The sequence below is a fragment of the Carettochelys insculpta genome, chromosome 14 (genome assembly GCF_033958435.1).
Source record: "Carettochelys insculpta isolate YL-2023 chromosome 14, ASM3395843v1, whole genome shotgun sequence".
Classification (NCBI taxonomy): domain Eukaryota; kingdom Metazoa; phylum Chordata; order Testudines; family Carettochelyidae; genus Carettochelys; species Carettochelys insculpta.
Window position 1 is genome coordinate 26,015,698 of NC_134150.1, and position 24,842 is coordinate 26,040,539.

The 24,842-nt window shown below is 42.5% G+C and overlaps 1 protein-coding gene across 1 annotated transcript in view; it reads left to right on the top strand.

Annotated features, from left to right (window-relative positions):
• Positions 1-3,549: 3,549 nt before the first annotated feature.
• Positions 3,550-24,842, top strand: part of GPI (glucose-6-phosphate isomerase) — a 28,816-nt gene continuing 7,523 nt past the window's right edge. The window contains exons 1-10 of the mRNA XM_075009161.1: positions 3,550-3,714; positions 6,741-6,831; positions 7,987-8,055; positions 13,588-13,707; positions 16,976-17,059; positions 17,151-17,297; positions 19,324-19,395; positions 20,528-20,572; positions 22,632-22,685; positions 24,045-24,105. Of these exons, the coding sequence (XP_074865262.1) occupies positions 3,596-3,714; positions 6,741-6,831; positions 7,987-8,055; positions 13,588-13,707; positions 16,976-17,059; positions 17,151-17,297; positions 19,324-19,395; positions 20,528-20,572; positions 22,632-22,685; positions 24,045-24,105 (862 nt within the window). The 5' untranslated portion in view covers positions 3,550-3,595. The remainder of the gene's footprint in view (positions 3,715-6,740; positions 6,832-7,986; positions 8,056-13,587; positions 13,708-16,975; positions 17,060-17,150; positions 17,298-19,323; positions 19,396-20,527; positions 20,573-22,631; positions 22,686-24,044; positions 24,106-24,842) is intronic.

The following is a 24,842-nucleotide window of genomic DNA, read 5'->3' on the forward strand; positions in this document are numbered from 1 at the left end:
TAGGAAATGTATAGGAGATAGTGGATGGCTTTGCCACCATGGGGTTCCATAACCATGGTGGGGCAGGAGGGAACATATATCCCTATCTTGGCACCGGACTATATTCCCAAAGAATATATAAACCACAACGAGTACATCTCCATAGTGTACCTTAGTGTTAGATTTTGTTATGGAAGGTGTACGAATTAAAAACAAGGAGGGCTAATTGCTAAATTGACATAGGTTTTGTAAAAGTCTGAAAAGTAATCTATGTATATGCTCCCTTTAACTCATATTTTACCTCTAACCAAAATGTTTATCTTTTACAGTGAATAAAGTGGTGTACTCAGCGTGACTCAGGGAAATATGGTATAATTAAGTAACAATGGATGACTACATAAAGTGCTGAATTCACTGTCATTCAGGAAAATGTGATATATTTGAATATTCGGTGATACATGATTCCACTAAAACAGTAATACTCCATAGTGAGGTTGGAAAGTTGCAATTTACTCTTCAATGCATCTCTTTCCTCTCTTTGCAGCACATGGTATTAAAACACTATGATTTATGTATTAGCCAATAAAGATATTTTTACTATTTTATTAACCAATTGCAGTTGATAGACTAATACTTGGCCAGTTATTTTGCTGGGGGTATATAAATTAAAAAATAAATTCACACTACCTTGGCTCCTAAACCACTGAGGTCTGAGTATTACTGGACGTAGGTTTGGCTATCACTGTTTGTGTGTTTTTTTCCATTCCCTGCCTTTTTCCTCTCTTGGTCTTTTAAAATGCTGTTGATCTTTTCAGAAAGATTTCTGTCCCTTTTAGTGTGCAACTAGTTCTGCTACAATTTATCACTAATACTTGTTGATCTTTGGTCTATTGCTTAATCCACCTTATTCAGAATTCTACTAAATTGAAATTCATTCTAAGGCTATGTCTAGATTGCAGGCTTCTGTCGACAGAAGTTTTGTTGACAGAGTGCATATCCAAGCTGCAGATCTGTTGGACATTCCTGCAGGAAGAAGGGATGACTTGACAGAGAGGGGTTTTTGGACATTTGACCCCATGTGGATGGGCCAAATGCTGGTAAAGCCTCTCCTGACAGAAGTGTCGGCAAAAGATATGCAAATACTTTGCACAATTTGTGTATCTTTTGCCAACAGTTCTTGGCGATCTAGACATAGCCTAAAATGCATGGTAAAATATATATGTCGACATTTCTTTATTCCACTGTTACTGAGATTTTTTAAAAAATTATGTAAAGTCTATTTAAAAATACAGCTGTATAAAACCCATGTGTTCTCTAAAATGCTTAAGCCTTCATATGTATTATCCTTCTCCTTTAGTTCTCTGACACTAAGGCTTTATTTAAAATGGACTAACTACATATAAAATATGTTTATCAAAAAGTCTTATCTAATCTTTCTATAGCACATGAATTAGCTGCACTCTGTCTTTACTGACATTACTCAGATTTTTGTAAATTCAGTGACTTATTTAGAGATGTACTAATTGTTAAAACTATTTTTTTTAAAAGTGCACATTGAGTGAAACTTTATAATATCAAACTTCATATACCGGTTTATTTGATTTAATTTAGAACTGCGCAAATGTCAGGTCAGGGTTGGTCTTCCAAGGTTCGATTTTGCATGCCTAATACGGATGTGTGAAAGTGAACTATCTGGAGTCAACAGCCAACCCCCATACTCCTCAATAGCGTGAGGAGTAAAGGGGGTTGACAGGTGGTAAGTCGATTGTAGATAAACTGATTCTAGTTATGTAACTACCATTGCGAATCTACAATCAATTTTAATGTCTAGTGTAGACCTGGCCTGTGAAAAACATATTTTTATTAACAATAAGGATGTCATGATAGAAATTTATTGTTCTAATGCACTAAATAAGTATAAATTATGTTAATTTAATTTAATGCTCTTTAAATGCTCCTTGGGAACCCCCCACTCATACATCTGACGAAGTGGGTCTTTGCCCATGAAAACTTATGCTCCAAAATATCTGTTAATCTATAAGATGCCACAGGTCTTCTTGTTGATATTAAAATGTTAAAACCTTCCCCTCACAAAGGCTGATAGTACCAAAAATTAGATCTGGGAGGGCGAAGGCAAAAAGGGACCTGGAAACCCTACGATGAAAAAGGTGCAGCTTTCTTACATCTATCCTCACAAATGGGGCTGCACAATACTGACAGTAGTCCATCATCCTTCATGGTCCATCTTGAGTAAGGAAAATTTAGAATTAATTAGATGCTAGAATTTCTCAGAAGAAAACACAGTCTTCTATCTGTTTTAAGTATTTCAGATGTAGCTAGTTCCAAAAAGGATCTCCATTTTGTCTCTTCACACTATAGGTTTTTTTTTCCCTCTTTTCTTTTGCAGGTAGGTAGCCAAACTCAGCTCTCCCTTCTATCTAATCGTTCTATAAAATGTGTTTGCAGTGAAAGAGCATGCAACATAAAATTGAGTACTTTTATTTGATACGGGTAAACTACACCAACCCTGATCTTTTCCACACTTTGCTTTTCTAAGCCAAGGGTGGCAAGATCTACCAGAGGAGCCAAATCCAGCCCACTTAACGCTTGGATCCAACCTGCAGGCAGCATCTGGCCCACTATTTATATCCCACTGCTAGTGTGGCCATAGGGGGCTTTTTAAATAGCTGCAGGGACCTCAGGCAGTGCAGCAGCAGTGGGCACCAGGAGCCCTTGAAATAGCACCGATTTAAACGGCTCCGGCTCACCGCTCCCAGCCCCCACCGCTACCCTGCTGCCTGGCCGCTGCCTTGGGGTTCCTGTGACTATTTAAAAAGCCTGCAGCTACTAATAAGCACCATTGCCCCAGCAGTGGGATATAAATAACATGCCGGCCAGATGCACTGTGGGCTGGAAGTAGCCTGCAGGCTGTATCATGCCCACCCCTGCAATAGATAGAGAATAATTTCCTTTACCAGAAATGCGCAGCCCCTGACACCTTTCCATCATCGGAGAGGTGCCCACCCCGGCTCTAAATGCTCCATAACTCCCATACAAACGTATTGTCCCCGGGTTGTTGGTTTTGTTTGGAAGCGGTGTCCTTGCAAGCAGATGCTTTATTGAGCAATTAGCGCAGCAGCCTCCATAGATCCCAGCCCGAAGGAAGTTCCCACCGTGCCAGGCCCTGTGCAAACCCCTCACGTCAGACTCGCCCCGGCAGAGCTGGGGCTGCTTCCAGACGGAGGGGCGCCGGGCGGCGGGAGGCGGCGCTGGGCAGGCTCGGACGAAGGTGGCACTACCGGCCCGCGGGGCTCAGTTTGACGCGTCCCCGCCCCCGCCCCCGGAGCTTGGGCGGGCGGGATGCCACCTGCAGGGCTGGGTGTGAACCAGCGCGGGCATTAGGCCGCCACCCCCGGCCCCAGCCCAGGCAGACTGGGGCTCGGACCTGGGGCTCCATACACCGGCCAGCCGCGAGTGTCCGCGGAGCTCGGGCCGGGCGCTGCCCGCCGAGGGGCCGGCATTTGGGGCAGGGGCGGGGCCGGCGCTGGAGGGGGCGGGGCCGCCGTTATAAAGGGCTGAAGCCCGCACCGGCTCTGCCCGCCGCATCGCCAGCACCATGGCCCTGTCCGGCGACTCCGCGTTCCGGAAGCTCCGCGAGTGGTCCAAGGCCAACGCCGCCAAGCTCGTCCTCAGGCAGCTCTTCGAGGCCGACGAGGATCGCTTCCGGAAATTCAGGTCAGCCCGCGGCGGCGGCCCGGGCTCCCCGCTCCCCGCAGGCGGCGCCTGGGCCCACTAGCGCCGCCAGGGCCCCGCGCCCTCAGGCCGGGCCCCGGGAGCGGCCTCCAAGGGCGCCAAAACTGCCGCGCGGTGAGGGCGAAGAGCGCCCCCGTGAGGCGGGGGGCGGGGCGCGGGGCTCCGCTCGGCAGATTTCCCCCTCCCTCCCCCCCGCTGCCCTTGACTCATCCTTGCGGCGCGGTACGTGCCGGGAAGCACGGCGGGGCTGCGGCGGGGAGAGGGGCATTGTGGGCCCGTCGCTTCAGCGTGCTTAGTCATGGGAGCCCCGCGGCAGGAGGGCCCTGAGCGGCCCCCTGAGATGGGGCGTGGGGGGCGGCCCGCAGCGTGTCCCGCAGCAGAGCCGCCCGTGACACAGCCCCCAGGACCTTAGCGCCTCGCAGTTTCTCACAGCACCTCGCAACAGGGGCTTGCGACACAGGAAGGGGAAGCGCCAGGCTGGGCACGAGGGTTAACGGCTGCTCCGTGTCTCTGTCGAATGGAGCCGAGATCAGGCGGGCTGGCGGGGCGCTTAGCGTTTAGTCCCACGCGCTGAAGCGGGATTGTTGGGCTTCTTCAGCGCCAGCAAATCGGTGTCGACTGAAAAGTCGCTGTGATCCAGAGACCCTGAGCGTTTTGTCTTCTAGCCAACACCTCGTCAGCGGGGCATTGATGCAACTGTTGGCATCGCCTTGGAAAAGGGGCTTCACCGTTTATTGATTGCCTGAGCATTTTGTAGAGTACGGTAGTCTGGAAACTAAGATGTGTCGCCCCACCTTAGTCTCCAAGAAGAGCTTTCCTGCCTGGCTACACCCTCTGTGCTGATGAAAGTGTATATTATTAAATTCTCACCATGTAGGAAGTGTACTTATGACCTTAGTAACAAGAGGTTGCCCCCTTGTACTTTTAAAATCTGCATATATTTTTGTAGCAAATATTCCTGTTTCTTTGTAGCAGAGAAACCAAATTCTGGCTTAACAAGGTTTCCCTGTCTAGAATACAGCATTGAGGACATTGTGAGAGAGGAGGGTAGTAGAGTGTAGAGGTCTGACTGGTTAAAATAAAGTTTAAATAAGAAAATTTACTGCTTCAGAATCTAGAACACCTATTTCACTCCTTTTGCATCCCTAACAGAATACCATGGGATGTCTGTCAGTGGTTTTTCTAGCACTCATCAATGGATTATATTCCTCCCTTGTTGTATACCTTCACGCTCTTCCTACAATGTCATGTGAATGTGATTCTTAAACAAAAAATGCATGTCTTTTGACAAATGCTGAGAATAGTTAATATATCACCTGGATTACAGTTTACTGTGCCAGAGGTGTGGATTGTCCACAAAGAATATCTTACCACTGACAGTGGAGGGTTTAGCATCAAAATTGCTGGCAGCAGTATAAACCCAGCAAATCATAAATATGTGGAGAGTCCAGACTGAGCCAAGCTTTTGAGACAAATAGCTGGTGCAGTATATGCAGTATTATTATGTGGTCCTAATAGCTTGCCCTTTCCAGGAAGGGCCTTGACATTCTGCACCAGTTCAAGTTTGTGCATGCCTTTCTAGGGTAGCCCATAGAATATATTTTTGTAATATAGCCTGCAGAATAAAAGCCATAAATAACTGCAGTAAGGTCTACATCAGAGAAAGGAGAGCCTAGGCTATTGGGGGGAGAAAGTGTCAGCAGCAGAATTTGAGGGATATAACATTGTAGGGATGAGACCCATATTTTATGTGGTACCACAGAAATGCTTTAACAGGAAAGAGTTAAATTGCTTAAGTGTGGATGTGGCTTACATGACAAGTTTGTTACTGTCTCGATAGCCCCATCTAATAGATGCCGCATTGCAGATTGTGCTGTGTAGTGGAATGTTATCCATCTGAAGGGTAACTTTTAGGTTTGTTTTTAAGAAGATTGTGTGACTCTCTAAAGAGGTGTGTGTGTGTGGGTTTTTTGTTTTTTTAATTGAATTACATTGTACTCTTCCATGCTCCAGATGAGGTGTTGGGTGGTGGTTCCTTAGATTTGTTGTGGTAGCTCACAGCAACTACAACCAGCAGATAAGTAGAAGGTATGTTAGGAAGTTGTTTTTGTTCATCTGCACAGCTTTTGAAACTAGTCATTCATAATGGTTTTCTTTTCCCCATATATAATTAAGATTTTTGTCTTGGGGATAATTAGTTTTCTGTAATTAAGGTTGATTTCCTGCTCCCCCTGCACCTCCCCTGCCAAAAAAAAAACTTCTGTGTGAACAGGGAGCCCACGTTTCAAGAACATGTTAACTTCCTTGTGCTAAACTGTAGTCTGGGATTGCATTTTTGAATTCTTCTAAAGTATGAAAAAGTTTGAATGTTAAAGGACACGGTGAGTTTTTTTTTAAATAAAACCCATTCAAACTCCTGGTGTGTTAAGGGATTTATTATCAGTGTTGAAATGTGAGAAATGTAATATAATGTAGCTTCTTAAGACTTGTCTGAACATCGTTTTTGTACTGCTTTTATGCAATCTGTTTAGAAACAGACTTTGTTTATATACATCTCCTATATGTGGATGTTAACTCATCAAAAGGTGCTTATACAAGTACAACAAGCTTTATCAGTATAAAGGTGTTCATAGCAAGCTGTATTAGATATAAGCACCTTTGGGCTTGCGCTGGGTGAACCTCTCCAATCCATTGCGCTGTCATCCAGCAACATCCATAATCCAGCATGATGTTAGTTAGCTAAACGACCACTTGTCATGGGTGGCCAAGATTCCCATGGTCCCATAACATTGTTTAAATTCTTACAAATAGCAAATGGACACTATAGCTTAATTTGTTGAAACCTATAATCAAATTAAAAATGTAGGTTAGCATCTAAATCTTTTGAAAACTATCCCTCAGGCTCTTGTAGACTGAGTTTAAATTATTGGTGTCATCTCTTATTACTTACATGTCAAAGCAGTAGCTCAGTAGGACTGTGCAATTTAACGAACAATCTCTGTTGGCAGTGTGACTCTGAATACTAATCATGGGGATATCTTGGTGGATTATTCGAAGAACCTCATTACAGAAGAGGTCATGGAGATGCTGATGGAACTGGTAATTCTATGCATTCACCCTCCTCTAATAAGAGTAAAACTAAGTTTGTTTTTTTTGTTTGTTTGTTTTTAGAAAAATGTAGAGCTAAATAGTCAGTCGCATTTGGTTCTAGCACAGGACATTAAGGTCCGGGTCTAGGATGTTTGGGTGCCTGTTGTGAAACTGAACACTTTTGAGAGATGGGCTGAAGTTCTTTCCCACCTTCACAAGGAATTGGTAGGCATTCTGCCCAGGAAACCTGCAGACCATCATAAGGCTATCTTCATGGCTTTGCTTTCTGTCCAAAAGGCAGTGTGACTGTCAGGTGCTATTCTAACAAAGCTTCTTCATTGGTGATAATACCCACCTCTCTACCCACCTCAGGAGGCTTCTAGCTGTGCAGTAGAGCAACCAATATATGATGATGCTGGTAAGATCTACATTAGTATAAGATGGGATTCCTCATGGAGATGAGAAAAACTATACTATGAAAGATGGCTATTGTCTTCATGCTCACATTAACCGTATAACAATGGGGCCATTCTGATGTAAAGAAATACCTGTTTATAGAACCAAAAATGTTTCCCAACAGTCAGATGTTTTTAAAGTTCAATGAAGGTTTTTTAAAAACAATTGTTTAACGCGATATAAAAACTCTCCAAATTGAATTAGTACAAGTGTCAAATCCTGAAAACAATGACATCTGCAATTTAAAAAAGATGCTTGAAACATCTTTTGTTAGTCATCTGAATTTTGACACTGTCATTTCTGAAAAGATATGCCTGCATAATCTGTTTAGCATATGTAAGAAATTTAAGTATCTAGAATGTAAAAACTTTGTTAATCGGTAGATAAATGTGCATAAAACCAGTAATATCTTCAAAATTTTTAAGTAGCTGGATGAGCCTGAGGCTCAGAAGCCAATTGTGCTGCATCTGCCTTTGCAAAATTTCATGCCCCCCTGAGGGGGCCCAGCCCTGTTCCAACCAACATCTCTCTTTAAATTAAAAAAAAAAAAAAAAGGGGAGCGGGGGTGGGGCGCAAGAGAGAGAATTCTTATAGCTATAAACTGCTGGGTCACGACAGCCAATATGTGTATGTAAGTAGTTAGGCATTATGTGGCGGGGGCTAGTTTCTTCTACCTGTAAGTGAATGATCTGTCTTTACCCTTATCAGGCAAAGTCAAGGGGTGTTGAAAATGCTAGGGAGCAAATGTTCACTGGAGAGAAGATCAACTTCACTGAGGTAAGGTGACTCCTGTCTGAGGCTCAGTCACCAAGGTCAGTGGCTCTCAACCTTTCCAGATTACCGTACTCCTTTTGGGAGTCAGATTTATCTTGCATATCCCTCCCCGCAAGTTACATCTCACTTAAATTGCATGATTCACAAAATCAGACAATAAAAAACCAAAATCGTACAGATAGCTAATATGACAAAAATGAGAACAATTTTTCATTAAAATTATAAATCAATTGAAATACAAATATTGTACTTGCATTTCAGTGTATGGTGTATATAAAGAGTAATACAAACTAGTTGTTGTGTGAGATTTTAGTTTGCACTGTTTTTGCTAGTGCTGTTATGTAGCCTGTTGTAAGAGCAGGAAGATTCCTAGATGCGTTCGTGTGCCCTCTGAAAGACCTCTCTGTAGTGTGAGGGTATGCATACGCCTAGTTGAACCACTGACCTTGGTTTATGCATGTTTATGTTGAAGGGGTGTAGGGCATTGAACATGTGGTGATGTTTATATCTTTGCCCATGTATATCACACCATATGCACAGGCTCTGGGAAGACAACAAAAACAAGCAGTGATGCCAAGGGCAATTGGGGCAGGGTGGAGAGCTGGCAGCCAGGCTAACAATTTACTTACAGGGTCCCAAGCTGCTGAAAGTGGAGGAAACTGGGCCAGGAATTGTTTCTCCTTCACTCTTAACAGCATTCTGAAGACATCCTGCTGGAAAGAAGATGGGACAAACTGATGAGTTATAGAGCGCATGGGGCAGGATATTAGATACAGTGTGGCACTTCTTTGCTTCTGCTTATGATCAGTACTGCTGAAGCTTGCCAAATGACCTACAAGAAGGTCTAAATAAGAACTTCTGGTTTATGCTGTTGAGGACACTTATCAGTAGCAGTTATCAGCTCAGTTTTTTGGAAACTAGTCACTTATTGCATCAGGAGAACAAATGCCTTTACTTTTTTCTAGGGCTGAAAGTGATCACTATATCCAGATTCTTCCTTTAGAAGATACTGTTGCTCAAAATAGGTGCTGTGTGCTATATGGGCCTTCAGTGAAGATGGGTAAAATTAGGTAGCTACTCATAGTGTGTAAAATTGAGAGCAGAATTAAATTTGAGTGATCTACATGTAGCTCAACCAAGAGGATAGCTGTAAATATTAAATGTCCACTTGTGTCATAGTTTTTCTGGTAGAATTGTATTTGCTTATTTTTTATTGACAATTAACTTCCAGAGACACTGCTAAATCCTTTGGTTTGAGGAAATCAGCAGTTTTATTTGTGAATATTAAGCATTTGTAGAGGTGTTTTGAGATGTCCTGATGATAAAGCATAGTTTTCCAAACTGGGGGTGGAGGGGTGTGACTCCCTGGGGGGGCATGAAGAAATTCCAGCAGGGGCACAAGGCAACCCAGCTCCTCCACCCCCCCAGGCATCCCCCCCACCTAAAGAAAAAGCCGGACCTTGCTTCTGGCTCTCAGCCCCTGCCATTTTATGTGGATGACGTGGTGCAGCCACAGTAAAAAGCCAACAGCTGGCAAAGGCCCACATGGAGCTAGATGCCTCCTGCAAAGCTGAGTGAGTATGGGTTGTAGTGGGGGAGGAGGATGGAGTTAAATGAGAGGCTGGTGTTGCCTGGCTTTGGGGAGGGGAAGGGCACAGGCAGGTGACTCACAGGTGGCTGGGATGTCTGGCTCATAGTAATAGAGGTAGGGGGCATGAAGATTTCTCAAAAATCAAAAGCTGGGGAGGACACGATGCCGAAAAGTTCAGGAACCCATTTGATAAAGCAAGGTAGTTCTGCTCCTCTTTTGTGTGGGTGCTGGGAGTTTGCTTAATGAAGTGCTGCATATGCGCCACAGCACTTCATTAATAAATTCCCCCGTGCGGTAACTTCGAAGTGCCGGCTTGCAGCTAGACGCGGCTCACCCGCTGGTACTTCGAAGAGCCCACAGTACTTTGAAGTTCTGGTGGGTGAGCCAGGGCTAGAAGCAAGTTGGTACTTCAAAGTTGCTGCAGGGGGTAATTTGCTTGATGAAGTGCTGCATATGCACCACAGCAGTTCATTAATAAACTCCAACACCCTACTTGCCATGCTTCTTTGAAGTAGGGAGCTAGTGTAGACTAGCCCAGAAGTAGACTTCAAGACTTAGCTGGTGACAATTGCCTTTTATTTAAAGGCAAGTACTTAAACTTCTGTGATAGGAGTAACTACAGACCATTTGAAGTCTGTTTGGACCCAGAAATAGGGAAGGAGAGCTGCTTTGTACTTGCAGTTGTATACTTGGAGACCTCAAACTTCAACTGTCTGAAAATTGGACCTTGGTGGAGGACAAACCTCTTCTTTTAATTCTGGACCAGTGAGCCAGAAACAGTGCTTGGGAGAGTTCCCTGGTCCAGGTTCAGAATAAAATTACTATTTTTTTTTTCCCCCCCTTCACAGTTTCAAAATCAGTGGAGTCATGGTGATTTTTTCCTCCCTCCTGTATTTAGTCAAGTAACACTGGTGGGTTTTTTGTGGTTTCTTTGGGGGGGGGTGGGGGGGGAGAAGGGAGCAGCAGGGCATCATCCTGTTTTCTAGGATTACAGTGGCTGAGCAGGGCTCAGGTCTGCCCCATTCAGCTCTTGTTTTTTATTAACTACTTGGGGATTGATGTAAGGGTGGGTCTTCAGGTTCTGTCTTAGTGGCTGAGGCAACTACTTATGAAGTTGCTCTCTTTCCTGCTTTGGGACAATACAGCTCTTTCATATACGGCAGCCCTGGGACTGGGAGTTTGCTGTATATTCTAGATAGTAGAGAGGTATACCTAGCAATATGTAACACTAAGGAAAAACAAGATTAAATATTAAGAAACAGACACATGTATGCAGAGTACTCTGTTTACCAACAGTCATATTGTACACTGTAAACTTACACTATTTGCTGTATTTATTGTGTTTACTTTCATTATAATTACAGAAAATGTAACTAAAATGTACTTATGGTTAAAATGCTGGTAATTTGAGAGTTCTGGATGATAGAAAGCCAGATATGAAAGGTTACTGTATATCTTGATGTAACATTATTTTAAAGGAGTAGACTTTGTTCCTTGTTTGGCTTCCAGTGTTTGCTTCCTACTTTTGAGGGCAGCTATGGTGAGAGAGCCCTATGAAACAATCATCTCTAGAGACTCTAGAGTCCAGGAACACTTCCATTTTATCATACTCTGCTCTTCTTTACAAGAAGCAGAAATGTGTCGGGGGGGTGACCTGGAATCAATCTGTTAAATTTGTATTCTGTCTGACCATATAGAAGGTCATGTCTTTTTTTTTTAAAATCGGAAGTTTCCTGATTACTTGAAAGGATACCATCAATAAGCAACAATTAGCACATATAAACCATTAAAGATTCCAAATCAACTTGTACTTTAAATTATAGAATCTTACAAATCTAAATAAGCTGTTGACCACATTTAAGGCTGACCTTAGTTTTGGTGTGAGGCATTTGCAGCCTGGAGTGCATGTATGCAGAGTCCCTGTAGTGCATCTGTGCATAGCAGTGCCAGGTATACATCCCAGAGGAGTGAGAATTAAGCTTCTTTTTCATGGTCATGGCACCAGTAATCAGTATCTTCAAATGGTGTTTATCAACTTGAAAAACAGTTAAGATGACAATTAGAAATCAGCCGGAGAACTGCAGGATGAACTTCTTAAATCCAGCACACTCTCTCATCCAGAACATGGACCATGTACCTTGCAGACCCAGAGTGTCTGGGGCTGGGACAGGACCCACATCCACTGGGTAGGAGTTGGGGCTGGGGCCAGGGTAGTGGCTGACAGCCTGGCTGGGGCCAGAGCCCCGTGGGCCCTGCTGCAGAGCCTCCTGCTGCAGTGTGGGGCTGTAGCTTTCCCTTGCAGCATGGGGCCCCATGGCAGCCCTGTGAGGATGGGGGTGGGGGATGGAGCCCTGTGGCAGCCTGAGAAGCCCAGAGTCCCTGAAGAGCAGGAGGCTGGGGGCTGCCTGGGGCATAAGCCCTGCACTTCCCCTGGTCCAGGAAATGTTGTTGTTTGGAACCTGTGAGATCCTGACCAGGGTGGTGCAGCATGTAGTAGGTTTGATTCCATGGTGGAGAGTGACCAAGACCCTCCCTTATTCCCCACTTTAAAAATAGGGTTAATCTTCCTAGCTCAGGAGGTTCAGTTTTCTGAACCAACAGCCACCAAAGCTCACTTAGTTTGGATTGAGTGCTATGATTTAACCCATAAACTTTGCCAGTTCAGATCTTCCTTGTTGGCTTTGCTTCACAATACTCCTTTTTCCCTTGTAGCTAAGAGCAATGAGACAGATCAAGTAAATTATTTAATTTATTCATTACTGCAGACCGGAATTCCCTCTTTCCACACCCGAGTGTAATGAATTTTTTTGTGCACCAAAGTGGAGTTGGATGTGCAATAGGAAGGTCTTACATGACACATCACTTCCATATTGGTGCATGCCACAAAATGCGTGTGGTACAAGAGGGGCCAAGGGGTTCTGAGTATGGTGAGACAGGGCTGAAGGCTGGGACAGATATCTGAGATGGAGGCATGTGAGGGCTGAGCTGGGTCTCTCTAGGGTGAGACTAAGGTATGGGGCTCAGGGCTGGAACATAGAGTTGCATGCCACGGCTCTGACTAGGGGTGCAGGCTCGAGGTGGGGGTAGAGGATGACAGGTTTAGGGTGCAAAAGGAGAGCTCCAGGTTTACAGAGGGGCTCTAGGCTGGGGGTTGTTGTATAGGAGGTGGTACACCTTCTAGGCTGTGGGTGGGGACTTTTAGGTAGGACCAGGGGTGAGGGCTTTGGGATGCAAGAGGGTGCTCTGGTCTTCTGGGGGTGGGAGGTTTGATGCTTGGGCTTACCTGGGTGGCTCCTGGCTGTGGCTGGTGGGGAGTGGCTCAGATTTTTGGGAGATCTCACTCCAGCCCTGAGATGAAAAGGGAAACTGTGCTGCCACACAGTTTAGGAGGAACTTACCTGCTGACTATTGCTGCTGTAGTGTAGGATGGAGGATTTGCAAACTCATCACTGTAGATGAGGAAGACTGATTGCTGGCTCTACTGTAAGCAAGGGGTGCAGGGTATCTGAGATTAAAATGTGACACCTCCCTAAAATTCTAATAAAATGCATGAGTATTTGGGGCCCTAAACTCCTAGCAGTAGAATAGAGGAATATGCTTATCACACATTTTCCTGTCACGTGGTTGCTACTTACCTATTCATTACCTCACTGTACCTCATTGATGTGTTCCCTAGTATCCACATTATATATTATTCTAGGATGTTTTTTGGACAGTTTTTAACAGCTCTCAGGTATGTGCTTATATGCCATCATAAGCATCTTGGAACATCAAGAGATTCAGGCTGCTGGTCTTAAACTTTTTAGTTAATAGTGTCTGGGATCCTTAAGTAGCATGAAAGGCTGTGAAGCCTGCCTGTACTGCTGCCTCCTGTTGTTGTGTCCAAGCTGCCTCAGTTAATGTGTTTTGTGGTATTTGTCTCCCTTGTGTTTGTCTTGTTTCAGAATCGGGCTGTACTTCATATTGCCCTGAGGAATCGCTCCAATGTTCCAATATTAGTGGATGGCAAAGATGTGATGCCAGAAGTTAACAAGGTGTTGGACAAGATGAAGCACTTCTGTCAGGTATAAAGTCCCTGGTTAGTTAATTTGACTTGTGTATGTTACGTAACTGTTCTGTTCCATCTATAATATGGATAACTGCAGTACAGAAGACCCTCACAATTTGCAAAATCACTATTTGTAATTTTGCATATTTGCAGTTCTCTCATCCCCAAGCTCCATACTGTCTTGCCACTACCATGTTTTACCCCTTCCCCCACCCATAGCGCCCTATCCCCCAGTCGTCAGGCTCCCCCTCCGTACACTCAGGGTGTCTTTATTTGTATTTCTCTTTTGAAAGAGATAAGCAAATGAGGAAATTTGAACATGCAAAGGAGGTATAATTTGCATATTTGGCGCCTCATATGCATATTCTAATTTCAAAAGAGCTTCTTTTGAAAGAGGAAAGCCAGTATGGATGCTGCTCTTTTGAAAGTAAAACCCATCTTTGAAAGAATCCTTCCCTTTATTTAATGGGAAGAATGATTCTTTAGACGATGGGGTTTACTTTCAAAAGAGCAGCATCTACATTGGCTTTCTTCTTTCAAAAGAAGATCTTTCAAAATTAAAATATGCAAATTATACCTCATTTGCATACCTTTCAAAACAGGGATGCAAGTGTAGACGCACCCTTGCTGTGGCAGCTGAGAGCTATGGGGAATTCAGGGAAATAAAGCACTTGTTGCACTTACCCCTGCTCCCAGTACTTGTGGATTTCAGTATTTGCATTGGTATCAGGAACATGTCCACCATGAATGGCGAGGTCTCCTCTACATCTGTGGCCTGAATAAGGGACTGTAGTGGCTTGCATGAATGAAGCAATCTGTACCTGTTTAAAAAAAAAAAAAAGGTAACCATTCCTGACCAAGACTTGCTAGAAAAGCATTTGAGTTTAAATTCAATTTTTTGGCTTTGTTTTAGTAAATGAGGAGGAGGGTAAAATATAACTTAAGTTCAGAACATATGGGCACAAATATCAGTTAGGCTTAAGCACCTAATAACTTCCTCTTCCCCTTCCTAATTTCTTAATCCCTTGGTCATATCTCATTTATTGTAGAAATGTTTGTCTAAAAGGAACTTCCCCTTAGAATTCTGGTTTCATAGCATGAGTGTAGTCAGGAGGCAGCCAGTTCACTTGTTTGTTTGACAGGTGTTCTGACAGTTCTACCGTCTATTTTCTTGGACTCTTTCCAGGGTCTCTGGCTACATGATTAGAATTCTCCTTGGAGCATCTCTGGGTCTTGCATAAGATATATGTAAGAAGTCAGCTTTGTTTCCAACTTAATGTGAGACTTCTTTAGTCTGTTCGCTGGCTAGACTAAACACAACACCTTCTGGTCTAAAATCATAAATGACTGTTGTCTTTGGGGTAGTACAGCACAACGCTGCAAATAAAGGTTTCTGTCAAATGCACTTTGATAGTGACAATTCTTTGATAAAAAAACAATTGTCTAGGAACAAGCTTGGAGAACAAACTGAGTGTTCGCTTAAGAGTTGGATGAGTTTCATTTGCCTGAATGCCAGACTCGGATGTCTGATACAGGCTCGTCATGTGTACAATGCTAAACTTGCCAATACATAAGGAAAAAGCTGGTGAGGTACAGGTTTGGAAATGGGGTAAAACTTTACTCATGAGTCTAGGTGTAAATCGTGCCTGGATGGTAGTGACCAAAAGTACCAGTGCTTGATGACTGATGGGTGGCTGATGTGAAACGAGTCTGAAGTAAATCCAGTTCCCAGTGGCAAGTGCCCAAACCAAAATAACTGACACTAATTAGCACCTTTTTGTTGGGAGCCTCAGCCTATAATTAAGAACTGAATGTGCTGTAGAAGTTAAACAGTTGTTTATCCCTTAGAACAGTGTTTCCCAAAGACTGGTACATATACCAGTGGCGGTACTTGACAAAATTTCAAGGGTAAGTGGCAGAAAATAAATTACTAAAAATCAGGAGATAAACGCTGGGAGAGGGGGTATGCCAATAAGGCCAAAGTCCCAAAAGTGGGTACGTGAATGTTTTCAGTTTGGCAAACACTGCCTTAAAAGCTCTCTCTCCTGGTCAAGATTAAAAGGGACTGATACTATAGTGTGCCACTACTTCTGCCTCTACAGCTTCTACTGCTGCCTCTGCTCTACCTGTCTGGTAAATAGACCTTAATCTTCAGAGCTAACAATTGGGCTCCTTGCATACAGGTCAGAGCTCTTGTCTGGATGACCAAAATAATGTTTAAACATTCCAGTCTTCCCAGTGTTGGAGGAAACTAAGTGATGCTTGATTTAGCCTATGTTTGAGGCTAAAAATATGGTTCCCTAATATGGTTTTAATAGCCTGGAGAGATGCGGGTTTTTTAAGTATCCTATAGTTAAGATTGCTATAAATCAGAGGTGGGCAACTTGTAGCCCATTGGGGTTCTGTGTGTGGCCCATGAGACACTTTGTTTACTGTTGCCAGGTCCTGCGGTTTTTGTCCATAGTTTTTGCCCCCTACTGGTATTATAGAAGTCACACAGTTTAAAGTAGGCTCTCATGAAGTGAGGTGTGTGCCTATTGCGCACATTGTGAGAGCCGTGCACTCCCTCTAGATCCAGTCAAAGTGCTGCTATGGTTCAGTCACCACGCCCAGCAAATACTAGGATACTCAAGTTCAGTTAGTAAAACTAACCTATCCAAGGAGATGTCATGGTTATGACAATCGTGCTGTCCACTGAAATGAAGGTGGTCCAGTCATATGGCTTGCTTACTACCCTAGGTTGCTCATCACTGCTGTAAACTGTTACATAACTCTACTCCTATAAATCTTTGAAGAATCATTTGTTATCTTAACAAAACATGTGGGGAGAAAGTATTATGAGACTAATTGGAGCCCAGATGGAGAGAGCTTTAGAATTGGGTAACATTTTTCATCTTTCCTAGACAGTGGATTTTGCTCATTTGCAAACTTCATTCTGTGCAGAGAGTGGGATTAATACATAGCTGGTGGATGACTTGGCATATGCAGATCAGTGTTTTGGTGTTGTACCAGTTTGACAGCTTTTATTTCAAAGCTTTTAGTAGCTGGCAAACCAACAAGAATAGGGTTCAAGCACAGACCTACTATAAGATCATGTCTGATGGAAAACCTTTGGCATATTCAGTTTATACTTGGCTCTTGTATGCCCATGACGCTTTTCAAAAAGCGTTCTGGTCTAACAATCTTATTTTAAGTAAAGGCCCAAAGCAGAACTTCAGATCCAAACACCTCTAAACTTAAGTTCAAATGCAATGTGTATGTTTATTAGTGTATTTTATCTGCAGAAAGTTCGTAGCGGAGAATGGAAAGGCTACACTGGCAAGGCAATTACTGATGTGGTCAATATTGGGATTGGTGGCTCAGACTTGGTAAGTGTTCTGGGGCTCACTTCTGCATAACTGTTACAACTCTTTTTGTGCAGCAAAGATATTACAACCTAATTATGTTAATGTTTTCCAGGGCCCTGTTATGGTGACTGAAGCTCTGAAACCATATTCCAGGGGAGGCCCTCGTGTCTGGTTCGTATCCAACATTGATGGTACTCATGTAGCCAAAACCCTGGCTGAGCTTAACCCAGAGACAACACTTTTCATCATTGCATCTAAGGTATAGCAAATATTAACTCTAGCAGGTGAATTCCTCTGCTTGTAAATGGCTTAGCCAGAATGGAGATCACTCAATATGTAAAAATTGCAGGAAGGGTCATGTAGGTTGGACATTAACTACCATGACAACTAGAAAGCTTTCCTAAACACTAGAGTAAATTGCCTCATGAGGTTGTGGAACATCTGATGGGCTTAGAGCAGGTTAGAAAGGCAGATAATGCCATACTTAGTCCTGCCTTGAGTGTGGAAGATGGGATTAGAAAACCTCTTGAGGTCCATTTCAGTCCTGTGATTCTGTGAAAACATAAACTTCTTTGAATGTTTAATGAGACTTGTGTCCAGAAACAATATTTAATTGAGTCAGACCCAGAAAGTCTTGTCTCCTTGTGTTCATATTCTATAGATGCCATGTGGTTAATTCTTTAAAATTCAAGATCAGGTATAGTTTCTCCCCATATCTGTGGCGCATCTTTTTTCTGTTTTGGAACCTAGATTTATTGCTTATTTGTCCGTTTGGTTCTTCATATAGTAGCTCCTACAAAAAGTGCAATACGCTAGTGAGATCTTATTTAATTAGCATTCTGTAACATTTGTCACAATAGCTGTTCTATATTACTACTTGTATTGTGATAGCCTCTAGCCCCATAGTGCTAATGTCTGTGCAAACAAAATTGACAAGTTCATGCCCCAAAGAACATAAAATGTTAAATTTCTTTAAAAGTAAATGTGGCAACAAAGTCTCTTCACTTATAAATTGATAAAGCATTCTGCTGTCAATTTGTACAACTTCAGCTTTATGCTCTTAATGTAAATTTACTATAACTGAATTTCTAGAACACTGCTTGAGGTTGGCTTGCCTTAGTTCATGAATGTAATGACTGGAAGGGTCTTGTCTTTATTTCATGTTTGTTTTCTCTGGGGAAAACTAACTAAACATGCCAGCTTCTGTCTTGTTTGAGGAAGTAGATGGAAACAAAAACTGCATAGTTGTATGATGAGAAGTTCTTTCATTTCTAAAGCACAGCAGAACCCCCTTGGTTTTGAAGGCACAGCCCCTAACAAATTACCATGCGTGTAATGCTGACCTTGCTTTGCTTGTATTGCTCATTATCTCATCTTGGCAGTAATATAGAACTACTAATGTATGAAGTAAGAGGGAAACTTCAAACTGACCAGTAGCGTTGTTTTGTGAGTAATTGAGTTCAGTCATTACGGTTCAAAGGCTCGAAGTATTGCCAGATTGAAAAAGTAACAGGTTGGTTTATTTGCCAGACTGTAGTTAGATAATTGGACATATTTGGAAGGGGATGAATGGTATTTTTAATAACAAATGTGTATTCTATAATCCAATAACTTTGGAGATGGATGGAAGTAGAATGAATGTAATGTTCCCCCTTAAAGCTATATTGTGATGGTTGAGTAGATACGAATGGCTGAAGATGATCCTAGAAGAATTTGCATGACTGACCTGGTTTGCACACTTCATAAAGCAGGAAATTTGTTTTCTTTAATCAGCAAAATGAAGCTACAACAAGAGTCTTAAGAGGAACTAGGTAGAATAGTGTCCCAAATGTGAATGGAAACATAGCGCTAACAAGCCAACTATGTGGTTGTCCCAATCTGTTTTCAGAAGTCACTACTAGTCTTAAAGTGGAAATTCTAGTCCAAATATGTTATCCTGTCCTTCAGATATCACATAAGTGAGCGAAAACTCATATCAGCCAATAAAAAAAAATTCTGAATATTCATCATGTCCTCAGACCAATGTAATGTGAAATTAGGTAGTAAATGTGCACCTAGAAATACTGTATTTGAACATCTGTCTCTGGAGGCACAGTGGCTGCACTCTTCCTCGAAATCAGACTGCTGCTGTCAGTTATATAAGTTGAGGATTACTCTGCTGTGACTAGCTGGAAGAACTTGATGTTTTCGGTAGCCTAAATTTGCCTTGCATTTCTTAAACATAATACAGACTTCATATACTCTCTGTGAATGGCTGTATTAAATGCTCTCTTTTTGCTGTGCAGACTTTCACCACCCAAGAAACTATTACTAATGCAGAAACGGCCAGAGAGTGGCTTCTTCTTTCTGCTAACGATGTAAGTGTAATATGTTTGTTATATAAAAGAGCCTCCCTGTGTCTGCCTAAGCAAGTTCTGGAGCAGAACCAACAGCTGCCTAAACACTTACTATACAAGTTAGCAAATTTTGTATCCATCACATTAAGTTAAATTCCATTATCACTGAAGTCATTGGTTGAATGTCTGTTCTTAAATCACGATAGAGCCACTTAAGTTTTGAGACAGTTGTTTGAGTTGCACCTGAAATCCTTTATATAAAGTACTTCAGTAGGTTGTCATCTTATAATATGGTATAACTGCTAGACTGTTAAGCAAGGGAAACTTGAGGAGATGTTAGCCTGTGTGGAATGACCTGCCACTAGTGGTTTGGCAAGACTTTCAATCTACTGCTTTAACTAGGACTGTGCAGCTTTGACACTGCTGCAGCAGACATATCAACTGTGAATATATGTCTTCAGTTCATACTCGGATCTCACTCTTTCCATTGCCCTCCTACCACTCTCACTTTTAAATGCAAGTCCTTCCTTGTTTAGGTAAAACTAACCTACCCCCTGGGTAGGATGACTATAGTTACTTCTTGAGATTAGGGTTTTAGTGCATTTCTCTTGTAAAATATTCCTACAGCAGCACCTCCCTGTGTCCAGAAATACTTAACCTGACTCTCTAAGTGAGTAGGTGAATTTCAAGCCTGGTACGTGGGCTTGAGCCATTAAAGAACAAAGGCAAGGCTTTCTGTCTTCCATTGAACTTTCCATGATAGCAGGAATATCTTTCTAAAAATGCAGACAAACCCAGGATGCTGCAAAATCTGGTTGCAAGGGTTAATGCAGACAAACATGTTCAGCACTTTTGTCCTGAAGGCCACATGAGGTGCTCCAGGATATTTGCTATAAGACCTGAATTATCTTTGAGCCTTGCCTTCAGTTGAGTGAGACCTGGTGCTGAATCTCTTGTAATATCTGAATTCATGTTAAATTCAAGTTCACAGACAATGGAAGTGTACATGGATAGCAACAGTTGATGCCATCAGTAGCAAATCTTAAGAGTCATAATTGTCAGGATACATAAATTGCCTTTGTGGCTGATCAGCAATGCAAAATATTTAGCTGTGTTCTGTGTCTAACTATTTTTATGTATCTTTTTATTAAAGCCTTCTGCTGTGGCCAAGCATTTTGTTGCCTTGTCTACCAATGGCGTAAGTATAACACTTTAGACCTAAGCTATCCCATAGGGTCTGAAAGACCTTAATTAAAACCGTGTGGCTGGAAATGTGGCCATGCATAAACAATACCCTGTACTTTCAAGATGGCCTCTATTTTGGAAAGGGGTCTGTTATGGAGTATGGTCATGGGAACATCCAAGGGGGTCTCCTTGGTGGTCTGATCATGCCACTGATCCCCACCTTCTTGCTCTGTGGAGCTCCCCACCATCTTGTCCTGCTGAGCCATATACTCTGGTTTCCCCCCAGCCAAGGCACAGTTATTGCCCCCCTGCAGAACAATGCAGGTGCAGTTCTAGGGCACAGCACCCAGGAAATCAATTTGCAGAAGGGATTGAAACACCAGATAAATCTGTCTCTGTACAAAAGATTTGCATTGGGAGGGCTCATTTAGATAAGCTCCATTTATCAATGAGAGGGAGATGTGCACAGTGGTAAGCTGCCCCCTTCCACCATGTCAAGTAATAAGTTTTCACTGGGCTTGATTATAAAAGAGTTTTTTGCTTAATAAAAACGGTAGGATTTAAGTGGGTCCGGAAAACAGGCAGATCAAAGTGAGTTACCAAATTAACAAAAGAGAACCCACGGCTAATTCAGTTTCCCTAAAAATATCGTTACTTGTGAGTTCTTGCCCTGAACAGCCACCTTTGTCAGGTGAAATCTTCAAGTCAGAAATGATCTCGTCCTGACTTCTGTCTCCTAAGAAAACAGAGAAATTTATTGGATGTGTCAGGCAATGTCTTCAGACTGGCTTGGAAAAGATAGAGGAACCCCAGGGCCCTCTTTATATCTTCGCCTGTGGAGAGAATTCTGTTTTCTTTGTGCAAAAGGACCCTCCAAGATCAAGACTGTGACATGAGTGAAAACAGCTGTCCCTTTTTTAGACAGGCAAGCTTGCTGTTTGATAGTCCGAAAGTAGACAGAAAAGTTCTTTGGAAGTGTCTTGGCCCCCTTTAATGGCCCTTTGTTGGCTAAGTACTGCCATCCCCTCACAAGCCATACTCTTACAGTAGGATAGTCACACCTCCTGTTGAGCTCTTCAGAGACAAACATTAACAGAGCCAATACTTATAACTTCAGCTTCAAAAATGTTACATGCACAATATAGAATGTACCAATGTAGAATGTTACAACATTAAAAATTATAGCTCACAAAGCACCTTTTGTCCAAAGCACTTGTTTATGTTTATATTCATAACCCATTTTCCATAAACATGGGCTGGGGGTGTCCATTAGAGATCCCTCTTACTATTTAATGTACAAGAGAATATTCCCGGTAGTGGATTATGGGAAAAGCTATTCTCAAAGGGCCTTCAGGGGATGGTTTATCTAGAATGGGAAATACTGTGCAGACCTCTTTGTGCTTTTCTTTTTGATCAAATTTATAATAAATCTGATCTCCATATTACTTTTTGATGTGCAGTTCAAATTGCTGTCCCATTCTTAGCAAAGGGTACTGCTTCTTGCTTAAATAGTTATGCACTCTTGTAAGTGGGTTTTAAACACTGGCCCAAGTGCTGCAATGATGAAAGTAAGCCATTGCATGTAAACAGTGCAACACTTTGTGCATGCGTGTGTGCGTGAGAGAATGTGCCTCCATAAAGGGCAAGTAGTACAGAAAGCTACAGTACTCTTGTAACATTTTAACAGTGCTACATGATTGCTGTTTTGTTAGAATACAGACTAAAAGAGCTACCTTTTGTTACTGAATACCATGTGCATTCATTACACTACTTGCCATTTACAAATTTTCTGATCAACTTACACCACTAAATTTAACTTTTTGTGTTGGGATCACTGACGGATGATATGTAGACCAGAAGGAATGCAGGATCAGTCATGGCTTATTTTCTGGTGGAGGCATTAAACTTCTGACCCCGAGTATGAATTCGAGAGACATGTGCTGTGTGTGTGTACTTTAGATGTATAAGAAATATTTAAGTGAACTATAACTTTGGCTACATAAGCTTCCTCAAATGGCTGTGTCTCTGATCTGATATGAATGTATTTACCCATTTTATTTTTTTTATTCTAGCCTAAAGTTAAAGACTTCGGAATTGACACTGAGAATATGTTTGAGTTTTGGGATGTAAGTAAATGTTTACGCCTAAGTCTTATTAAAATAAGTTGCTGTGTGTCAGAAAAGGAAAATTAAAAGCCCAGTATCCAGGGGGATAAGGGGGAGGTGAAGGTACTAAAACCCACTAGTGCTTAAAGGTAATAGTTACAAATCTTCTTATGTACCAGCACATTGGGGGAATAACTAGTGAAAAGTATAGAAATCTTAGCCATTCAGTTTAATGTCTCCCTATCAAAGGTCAGAAGGAGAGCTTTCTGTATGCAGTGCTGTCTAGACAGCTGTTGAGTAACAAGAGATAGACACTGGGAGCCATGAGCTGTCTTACAAGTAGTTATTATAAGCTGTGACATTTGACTGTTGCACTTTACTGATCTAAACTGTATACAGTAAAGGTCAAATAGCAAAGAACCAGAATCCTAGCTGATATTTAGTAGACACACATTGTAAGTACAGTGCACCTTAATCTCAACCCTTGTGGAAAAAATAATTTCTGAACTATGCTGGAAGACATCAGACAGGTCAGTATAGTCTTCATTACATACCTGACAGAACTTTAAAATCTAATTTTAAATGCACTATTATTGAAACCATGAAAGCTGTTGAGCCAGCTGAATGGTAAATCCTTTATAACAAGGATTCTTAAAGTTACACCACCTTTCCCACTTGCAATGCCTTTGCATTGCCATAGTTGACACAAGGATTACTTAAATCACAAATAATGTTAAGACACATTTAGCTGTTTTTAACACAGGTGCAGCTAGAAGGAAAGTGGAAACCATTACCATGTGATCTGCCACAAGCTTTGATCTCAGTGGCAGTCTCCAAACACATGTTGCCTCTTAATGGATGCACATTCAACATAACAAACATATTTAACAGTTAAATTACTGAGCTATTCTAGGGCTTTTTTGTGGAGTTCTTTGTTTTCACTTCTCGTATTTTACAATTTTTGCTAAATGCTTTTCTTCCCTTTACCCCAGTAAAATTGAACTGATTTTTTTTTTTCTCTCCCCCAAAATGTGGCTCTGTAAAAATTACATGGAACTACATTTGGGTTTGAACACTTACGGTTATTTGTTTTGGAACCCATGGAAAGTGTAAGCGCCTACTGGCTCTCTTTCACCATTTGCACTAAACCTATTCCCAAAGGTGGTTTTGCTTGTCTGGTGTGGGTGTGAAGAACTAGAAGGAACCAGTTTCCATTGTGCATTAAATAAAAATGTATGCTCTGAAGAGCGGGGGAAAAAAAGAACTTAAGCTCTGAAGAGTGTGGTATGAGTGGAGTTTTATTAGAATTCATTGGCATTTGTTTAAATGCAGAATCCCTCCTGTAAAGATACTGCTGTCTAAACAATCTCTTATTTGCAGTGGGTTGGTGGCCGCTACTCACTGTGGTCAGCAATTGGTCTCTCCATTGCCCTGCACGTTGGTAAGTAACCATATTCTATAAAAATACTCCTGATCAGCAGTGTGATATGCATACAGCGAATAGGCTAACAATGTAGCCCAGTGGTGGGCAATCAGCAGCCCATGGGCTGCATGCAGCCCAGTGCGGCTCCACCTGTGGCCCATAGCTCCCTGAACGCCTCCCTTCCCCACACCCCTCTCGTGTACTGGGCCTCTGTAGCCCACACTTCCTTCTCCCTGCAGCACTTTTGGAGGAGCCATAATTGGCTCTCCATCGGCTCTGGGAGGGAGGCGCAAGTAAGCACAGGGCTCTTGTACCCTGGTACACAAGAGGCATGTAGGGGAAGGGGGCAAACAGGGAACTGTGGGGCTGGAAGTGGAATCCCAGGGGGCCCATGGGCTTATGGTGCCCACTGAGATGAAGGAGGTCCACCCACTATTCACAGTTGCCCAACCCTGACAGATGCTTGCGAATCAGATATCTGGGTAGGGGAGTAAACAGTATTGTTACTTTACCCAGGCTCATCTCAGTAGGTGGATGTTCCTGCATATCCTCAGCAAAATATATAACATTACGTCTTTGGATTTTCTAGACTTCTGAAACTGCACCCTCAAATTTGCCTTTAACAGAATGGCCAACTGTGCATGGTCACCACTTGCATGGTCAAATATTTGGCTTCTGTGAAAAGTCAATCATTTTTAATTTAATTTCCTAAATGAAAACTAAAATTATATGGGTCCTACATTGCGACAAGCATG